This window comes from Lepisosteus oculatus, chromosome 4, assembly GCF_040954835.1.
Source record: "Lepisosteus oculatus isolate fLepOcu1 chromosome 4, fLepOcu1.hap2, whole genome shotgun sequence".
NCBI classification, from domain to species: Eukaryota; Metazoa; Chordata; class Actinopteri; order Semionotiformes; family Lepisosteidae; genus Lepisosteus; species Lepisosteus oculatus.
The window spans coordinates 14,066,916-14,076,827 of NC_090699.1; the positions used below are offsets into that span (position 1 = coordinate 14,066,916).

The 9,912-nt window shown below is 42.3% G+C and overlaps 1 protein-coding gene across 1 annotated transcript; it reads right to left on the reverse strand.

Annotated features, from left to right (window-relative positions):
* Window positions 1-3,536: 3,536 nt before the first annotated feature.
* On the reverse strand, window positions 3,537-9,861 carry LOC138238394 (endonuclease domain-containing 1 protein-like). The gene is made up of 3 exons (XM_069188838.1): window positions 9,720-9,861; window positions 7,607-7,945; window positions 3,537-6,489 (listed from the first exon to the last, which is right to left on the reverse strand). The coding sequence occupies exons 2-3, from the start codon at window positions 7,934-7,936 to the stop codon at window positions 5,200-5,202; spliced, it is 1,620 nt and encodes a 539-aa protein (XP_069044939.1). The 5' UTR covers window positions 7,937-7,945; window positions 9,720-9,861; the 3' UTR covers window positions 3,537-5,199.
* Between the last annotated feature and the right edge of the window lie 51 nt (window positions 9,862-9,912).

Below are 9,912 nucleotides of genomic sequence, written 5' to 3' on the forward strand. Positions count from 1 at the left end.
ATGGGGCCTGAGAAATGAGCGACCACACAGCCATCTGCCCAGAATCGAAGCTGTATCTCCTCAAGCAGCCCTGGATTTCGGACTCCCACAGGCCTGGAAGACAGACCAGCCCTCTAGCAAAAACACTCCTGTTCCTTCCTGCTGGAGCCGAGATGGAGACAGAAACCTTTGTTCTTCCCAGTGGAAAATTAGACTTCTAAGCAACAGGGGTTTATGGCAGGAAAGGGGGTTAACGGATAAGGATTCCAGATGCGAGCTAGGAACCCCCTGGGAGCGTAATCTTAAACTGACCATTTGGCCAGGGTCTTTTAACTGGCCAAATACCATGAACCCCCCCTTACCATAACACCGAATGACGTCTGAAGCAGCAAGCAAGGACTATATAACCTAAAAGTTTGTACCGGCACATGGAACAATACTTCGGTTTTGTTGTTTCTTGCGGGAAACAAGACTTCGGCTTTATTGTTCCTTGCATGCAATAAACTCATCTGTTTTACTTCATCTCGGGATCCAGAACCTTATTCTTTCTGTTACAACAGCAGTAATATCCACAGATGTCCTTCCATCAGCTCTTACAGCCATTCCTGCAGACTGCCTTCATCTAGAACTGACACAAATCACCACTTTTAAAAAGATGACGATTACAGTATTTTTATTTCTTTAACCTTTACATTTGACTACATAACTTTAATATCTGTTCCCCCAATTTCTGAATATCCCTGCTTTCCCTTAAGAAATACAATTGTAGAGACTCATCACAACAAAAAAATAACAAATATGTTCAATTCACACCCAGATGTGACAAAACACATTTAAGACTCACACTAAATATTTTCTTAATTTCAGTTCTCTTCACTCCCTGAGATATCAGAAAAAACACTGTCGCATACAAAATATTTTACACACAGCTACTAATAAAGATGTACAGTAAATTTCATTGTTAATAAATTACTTGTATTAATAAACATTAAATACATTAAGACATAGTTTTTAATAAATTACTCTTATGAATAAACACATCAATAAAATTCATTATTAATGAATGTGGTTTAACTAGAAAGCAATTTTAGTTAAACATTACAATAATTTTCTATGGACACATGACTTCCTGCCGTAGTGCCGGTGTTGTTTCCCCTCTATTCTCCTGTGATCCAGAGCTCCGCCTGTCCCACACTGAGCTGTCTCCCCATGTGAAGAGGCGCTGGGAGTCAGTCCTGTACTCCAGTCACCTCTAGAGGGCAGCAGCTCTCACTCTGGGCTCGTTGCAGTGGAGAGCAGGTTCAGCTCGGAGCTGCGGACTGATTTCAGCGGCCAAGTTCGTTGCTCTTGGTCTGAAGTTGGCGCGCTAGTTTAACACGGAGCTGTGTGCTGACCAGGGGCTGAGCTCCAGTTAGTGCGCTGTGTCACTTCGTTACAACTGACCCACAGTGTCTGTTTTTCAGGTTTCCATACGTATTACACTGATTTGTGTGTAACGAACAAGAAAAAAGACGCACACAAGCTTTGTCTGTTCTCTCTCTGGTTCCCCTGTCTTGTGTAAAGACAACTTCAGCCTTAATTCAGGTGACAGAGTTCAATACACTGACAGACAGCCCTTAACACACACAAACAACAGATCCTTTTTATTACTGTCCTCAGCAGCGCAGGAGGAGACAAGCTTGCAGTTACTGCCTGTGTGACTCAGGGCCCTGTTATTGTTAATGAAGTGGCAGCAATTTCAGCTTCTAAGAATTTTGTCTTAATGAGACTTAAACAATCTAACTGATAGAGAGGAACCAGAATAACCATGAAAAGACAGTTTGATCATTTTTCTTCTTGTGAAATAATGTATCCATCAGTATAAAGATGCCCTCAGCCGTGTGATCTGCACACAGGGGATCATCAGGTCTCCTTCAGATTTAAAGACACTTTCTCCCACAGGAGCCAGACTCTCGCAGTGTGAGAGCTCTGCACACGCTCACAGCTCATCTCAGCCGGGCTGGGCCTGTCTGTCCTGACCAACCCAGGAGACCCCATTTCCACAGGTCCTCTTCTGTTCCACCTTATAAGCCAGATGCAGACGTCATCCGGCGCTTCTCATTGATTTTCGCATCAGGAGAGCTGCTGCGTCTGGCCCCGTTATGTTTTTAACCTTCAGTTCCTGATTCCCCTCCCTTCGCCGGTCCCGACCCGGTTCATGGTTTTAACCCCCGGATGGATCGCCTGGTTAAGGACTCTTGCTTTTGTGTTGGATTCCCCGTTTGGACTTTACATGGATTGTTTGCCTCGGCCACACCTCCCCGGATCACCAGCACTCCCCGGACACGCTCCCCGTCTCCAGACCCTTCTCCCGCATGACCATTTTTCCCCTTGTGTCCTCACAATCCTGGATCGTGTCGTCCGCGTAGGGCCCGGAAAGAACCGGATCGTGACACTTTAGGGATGATAACAAGCGTGTTAACTGTGCAGCTGTGTCCCATAACAACGATACTTCTACGTTACTCCCAGTGCAACGTAGAACAAGTTCCCTCTTGTTTCAATTCTGGGTCAAGCATAAGAAGGTTACAAGGGGGCTGTCTAGTTGCCGAGTCTCTATAAGTGAATCTAAACTCGGGGGATGTAAAGTTCTGAAAGTTAGAGCATAAGAGCTAATTCCCTTCAGAAATAAGACATTTAAATATCTACATCTGTTCACTCCTACATTTTATAGCCACTCTAGGCTTTTCTTTTCAGACAAGACTCTGCTGTCACCAACTGCTCATAGAGATAGCAAAGCTGAAGCCAAAACTCCACCTAAATCGAGTCAAGCTATAATGATGGAAGATTTCATCAGGGACCTTAAAGCCGAGAAGGAGTTTCTACAAAACGCAGTTCAGTAGCGGTTTGTTCTGGATTTTTATAATGCCTTACAATTGCGGTGTGTTTTTCATCCAGAGATGATGAAACATTCATGTTTCTGTTTTTACCCGATATTTTGGATTTCATTTTCTCAGCTGAGTCGAACGCTTTGCGTTAAAGTAAAGGCTACCGTTGTGGGACATTTCTACATAGGGATACTACAGATCATTTAACTTTATTCCTGTAAGATTGCCTGCTCTGAATGTGGTTTCTACCTTGTGCAGACGAGTTGACAAAATGTCCAACGCACTGAATTCCATTTATTCGGTAAACTGTGATTTATCTCAGTAAGAGGTAATTAAGTGACCTGCCATTGCAGATCACTGGATAATTTCTGAAATGCCACATATACTGTATATCTTAAAACGTATGACAGGGGACCGAATTGAGCTAGACTCAAATGTAAAAAAGTCCGATTTAAATGGGTAGGCAATTTGCTCTAGTACTAAAAATTTGTATCTAACATCTGACAAGCTAGTTAGTTCCACTGCTCTCGCGGGTTCATCGACAGTTAATACTGAAACTTCACTCAGAGCAGCTCTTCGGACAGCAGTGAGCTATCTTTCACGCTGTCCGATTCGTCAGATGACATGGAGAGGAAAAAGAAACATTAGTCAAGGAGCTGTCGGCCCACAAAAGAGAAGCAAGAGAAGACAAAGTGGGTTATAAGATGCACATTTAATATTTCCATTCATCCTGTTTGTCTGGCAGCACATTGATCTGCTATGTGTAATGCAAGTGTTAAAATGGTTATTGGGTGAAGTTAGTATTGCTTGTTCCTTTTTTTTTTAACACACTCTCTGCACTAGTCTTTCGAAAAAGCGCCGATTGGACCACCATCGCCCCAGCAGCATCTATCGTGCTTGTGTTTAGCTGCCCCTGAAGTTTTTTTCTGCCTCCGAAAAAAGCGATGAGGACAAAGAAACGCGGACGTTGCCGCGCCGCAATTTATCCTGAGATGAAGGAAAAATTGACCCAACACAACAAAATGGAAAAATGTTCCCAACAGTCTGAGTCTGCAGTGAGAGTTACAGTAAGTCGAAGGTTGTAATCAGGACAGCACCAGCTGCAGCAAAGAACAGGACATTTAGTCAACGTACAGTAATAATTGTATTAACATTTTAATTGCATTGGTACATAAAAATAGCCACTGGGTTTGGGTAAAGAAATCCTGAGTTTCTTTTTTCTGATTGTACCTTCATTTCCAGTGCCTGCTAAGGCATTTGGATTGTTTAAAAATATGTATCCAGTAATGTTTTATGAGGGTGCACATTAATTTATTAATTTTATTAATTATTAGTGTATGTTCATTAAACAAATTATGTTTAATAAGTAATCAATCTGCAATAAAATATTCTATTAACATTCTCCAAACTGTTCATTAAGAAACCATTAGTGTCAAGTTACTGTAGACGAATGTCTCTTTCGTGATTAGTAAATAGCTATCAATGTGCGTAATGGGGAAGTGATCCAGTTAACATTGTTATCTTTATGTTCTGTTTGGTTTTTGATTTCTTTGGAAATGTTTGTACATTTGGTGCATTTCTCATAAACTAGCCATTTGGTTAAAGAAAAATAAATCATTTTTTTATTGCTTTTGTAAAAATTGTGTGGTAAAGTAATGAATTTGTTCATTCATTCAATGGAAACTTTTTTTTTATTCAGTTACAGCAATTTTCATGCAATACCTAGTTGTTTCAGCTACTTTAATATCATAATATTGTCAGTCACAGACATTTAATGTATTTTAAAGTCTTCATACTGTACATGTTTAGTTTTGTGTTATGTTTCAATAAAACATTGACCTTATTGGAAATGTGCCATTTTGTGGTTTGATATGAAACCTGAATCCTCTTTCTTGATTTTAGTTACACTAAACCTGCTATGTAGCTGTGATGTACCTGTGGCAGTATTTACAGCACTGGAATAAGGGTTTAGGACAATGCTGTGCTAGCTGAGTCCTATACAGTGCAAGAAAATAAGGACATTGCTGGAACGCACAGCCTGTCTAGTGGAGTGGGTGAGGTAATGTTATTCCATCAAAGGCTCTTTCAAAAATTCTGGCAAAGATCCCATTTTCAGAAACAATTATTAGTGTAATAACCTCACACAGAGAGAGAGTGTGTTACTGTAGACAGAATTGTGTCAGTGCAGTAGCCTCACACACAGAGAGAGAGAGTGTTACTGTGGACAGAATTGTGTCAATGCAGTAACCTCACACAGAGACTGAGAGTGTTACTGTAGACAGTTGTGTGTCCCACTGGTACATGTTTTCTCAGAGCACAGTCACACAAAATCTCCCCCCCATGAGAACAGCTCTTGTCAACATTTTTGCCAATTGGAATGAGCGTCATCTGTGTAACACCATCGGTAACTGTAACCATGATCGTCACAGTAGTGTGTTGGGGAGCAGCAGTATTCCCAGTTGTTGTTGTAATCAGTGTAGCACCAGTAATAGTCTTTAAAATACTTGGCACACTGTTGATCGGGGCGACATGGGGTTCTCTTGACAGTAACAGTGGAGTACTGAGGGGAACAGGGGACATCTTTATAACCATTCCAGCACTGATAGTATGAGTCTTTCAGAGAGCACTCACTAACACAACAGTAATCATTATTTTTCTCATCTGTAGTTGTGTAGCACCAGGAGTAACTATAGCCCTTATATCCACACTGATCAGACGCTGTGCAGGGATAACCACTGGCTGTGATAGTCTTGCTGGTGCCCTGGATGTCTGTGGTCAGAGAGCATGTTGCACCTCCTCCATCAGACCTGGCCACCTCCCTGTACACAGCACTGGGGGCAGTGAGCACACAAGCCAGTTTGTCTTCCCTGTACAGTGGGGACATAGTGTTGAACCATTCCTTCAAGTGCTTGCTCTGCATGATCCCTTGTTTGTCCTTGTCAAGCTTGGCCCTCTTGGTCTCTCGGATGATTTGGGAATCATCATCTGTGATCTGGGCTTTAAAAGAATCAAGCACTTTACTCCTGACTGATGCCAGTATATTTCCACTTTTTTCAGAATCGCCATTGCAGTCATCAGCGAAGAGTTTGATACTTCTGGATCTTCCATACAGACCTGGGAGTCTGAGATTCAGCTCTGCCACTGACAAGGTCTCCAGCTGTGATTCCTCTTGATTTTTACCCAGAAAAGCAAACGAAAATGTTCTGTTCTTCTCTGCATGGTCACAGCACACAGCTGTCCAGACGTGACTGGGCACAGACACTCTGTCGTAGTCCCGGATCCTGTCTCCCTCCTCGTCTTCATGTTGAACAGGGATTTTCCTGTTCTGGCTCGGAACTGTACCGGTGATCAGGTATGGGTCACCTTCAATATCGTTGCACTCTTTCTGCAGCTGATCCTTCAGCGCCTTCTCCAGTTTGTACCAGCGCACCCTGATGAAGCAGGGGTCCATGGGAGCAGCGTTGGTGAGGGTGAAGGTGGCCGTACGGCCCTGGTCGCACTGGAAAAGAAAGGGGTTCAAGTGGCCGCGGTCGTAGGACGTGTCCTGGTAGTCTTCGTTGATGGCTTGGGTCGATTTGAGATCAGCGATGCTCAAGCCTGACTTCGCCTCGGTTGTCATCTGTGGCTTTTTGTCCAAGCTGAAAACCTGGGGGAAGGAAGGATTATGGGAAATTGAATGGGGAATCAAAGTTAAAGAAAGAGAGATGTGACAATCCTCTGGATCCCCAAATTGATGACACAATGAAGAGTTGATTTTAGGACAACAGCAGACTGTGATGGAGTCTCAGGTGAGAGGATGAACCGAATTGATCTAACGCTTCATCAACAGTTGCATCAAGTCAGCACTTGGATGTTTGTACAGTATGTTTCATATCTATACATGGCAAGGAGAAAGTAAAGAAAGTAGGGAGACTATAAGTGGCTCTGTGGTAAAGGTGAGGCTTTTTTTATCTTTTCACTACTGACCAATGCACCACAAGTGCCCCTGGCAGTCATTTTGGCCAGCCAATCACGTACCGCGGTACGCCACGGTGGTTTGTGGGTAGATGCATGCAGTACAGGTTTGTACTGCGAACTTTGAATGGCTGCATCTGTATAGCGCTTTTCTGGACACTCCATCCAAAGCTCTTTACAGGTAATGGGGATCCCCTCCACCAGCACCAGTGTGCAGCCCCACCTGGATGATGCTCCAGTCTGCTCACACACACCAGCTCTCAGTGGGGAGGAGAACAGAGTGATAAAACCAGTTCAGAGAGGGGGGTTATTAGGAGGCCATGACTGGTAAAGGCCAAAGGGAAATTTGGCCAGGACCCTGGGGTTACACCCTTACTCTTTTCGAGAAACACCCTGGGATTTTTAATGACCACAGAGACTCAGGACCTCCATTTTGAGTCTCATCTGTAGGATGGTGCCGTTTAACAGTACAGTATCCCCGTCACTATACTGGGGCATTAGGACCCACATAGACCGCAGGGTGAGTACCCTCCACTGGCCCCACTAACACCTCTCACAGGAGTCTCCCATCCAGGCAATGACCAGGATCACACCTGCTAAGCTTCATAGGGTTGCCAGATGTGAATTGCAGGGTGACATGGCTGCTGGCCTAAAGGTTAAGATTAAAGGGCTGGTTTGATCCCAACAGAGGGCGACTCTTCCCTGAGAGAGTTAGATCATGTCATGTTCTGTATCCACACCTCATCCCCTCCACAAACCCTGAACAAGGACCTCCAATGCTCGGCTCTACACTAGCTGCCCCAGGTTACCTGCGGCTCCACAAACCAGGTCTGTCTGCGGGCCGGCTGGGTGCTGCAGGACTTCGTGTCGAGTCTGTAGGCGGACCAGAGGGGAATCCTGCTCCCCGTGTCGTACTTGGTGGCGAAGTAGAAAATGTTGTCGTAATTCTGGCAGATATCCCTGTATTTGTCAGATGTGAACCACTCGGGAGTCGTCTTATGGTAGAAGAACTCCTTGCAGTTGCTGAAGCCCGGATCCACCTTGGACCCAGCCTGGTCCGGCCGGGCACAGAGACAGACCAGGGCGAGGAGGAGGCTGGAGGGGGACATGCTGGTGGCGGCGGCTCTGTCTCTCTGCATGAGGACCCGCTGGAAGAGCAGGACACAGATCAGATTGACAGGTCGCTGTGTGTCCCGGTGATCCCTACCACTGTCACCCTTCTGAACCTGCTGAAAAGAAGACCTGCGAATCCCCTGTGAGCCAGATCATGAACCGCCAGCGAGGGGAAAGTTACTGTTCAACCTAATCCAGTGCAGCGGCTGTCCACGTTCATAGTGTGAGGAAGAAGTGGCGAGAAAGTCATCTGAGAAGCTCCTCAGCTGCACTGAGCTATGAGAAATTACTTACTGTATAACTGTTAAAATCATTACTCCCCAACCACGTATTAACTGAGCAAAACAATCCCTTACACAAGCAACTTATTACTGTAATAGATTACTTTCATGAGTAACCGTCCCCACACTGGGTAGAGCACAATAAATCAGATCAGAGGATACTGATAGTGAAAACATGCAGTGATACCAGGCCTCTGTACAAGATAATAATTCAGAAAGGTAATTCATGTACGTCAGTATTACAGCACACTAATGTTGAGGGATTCCTATCAGTATTAAAGAATATAAACAGTATTACAGTATACTAATGTGAGGTATTCATGTCAGAGTTACAGTATATTAACAGTGTTACATTATATTAATGTGAGGTATTCATGTTAGTGTTACAGTATATTAACAGTATTACAGTATATTAATGTGAGGTATTCATGTCAGAGTTACAGTATACTAACAGTATTACAGTATACTAATGTGGGGTATTCATGTTAATGTTACAGTATATTGACAGTATTAAAGTATATTAATGTAAAGAATTCATGTCAGTGTTACAGTACAGTAACAGTATTTCAGTATATTAATGTTACTTTTACAGTATATTAACAGAATTACAGTATATTAATGTGAGGTATTCATATGAGTGTTACAGTATATTAACAGTATTACAGTATATTCCTGTGAGATATTCGGGTTAGTGTTACAGTACATTGACAGTATTACAGTATATTAATGTGAGGTATTCATATGAGTGTTACAGTATATTAACAGTATTACAGTATATTACTGTGAGGTATTCATGTTAGTGTTACAGTATATTAACAGTATTACAGTATATTAATGTGAGGTATTCATGTCAGAGTTACAGTATACTAACAGTATTACAGTATACTAATGTGGGGTATTCATGTTAATGTTACAGTATATTGACAGTATTAAAGTATATTAATGTAAAGAATTCATGTCAGTGTTACAGTACAGTAACAGTATTTCAGTATATTAATGTTACTTTTACAGTATATTAACAGAATTACAGTATATTAATGTGAGGTATTCATATGAGTGTTACAGTATATTAACAGTATTACAGTATATTCCTGTGAGATATTCGGGTTAGTGTTACAGTACATTGACAGTATTACAGTATATTAATGTGAGGTATTCATATGAGTGTTACAGTATATTAACAGTATTACAGTATATTACTGTGAGGTATTCATGTCAGTATTACAGTATATTAACAGTATTACAGTATATTAATGTGAAGTATTCATGTCAGTATTACGAGATATTAATGTTACTGTTACAGTATATTAACAGTATTACAGTACATTAATGTGAGGTATTCGTGTAATTGTTACAGTATATTAACAGCATAAATAATTAATTCTTTAATTAGTTATTCGTTTCAGTACAATGATACATTTATACTAGGTATTTGTGTCAGAATTAAAGTATATTGCGGTATTCATGTCATGACAGGACATTAATAAGACGTATTCATTAGCTTATATTGGTGATAAAATTGTCTTACCTCTTTCCTCCTGAGTTTCTCTTTCCCACGGTGAAATTCGAACAGCTTTCTCTTACAGGTCACTTGTTCCAAAGTTCTCTGGAAGTGAATGTGAAGGAGGAGAGAGAGCAGACCTGATTCAACTCCCCACCCCAGACACAGAAACTCCCCCAGACGATACAACAGTATTTTGACACTGACTTCCCAGAACCCA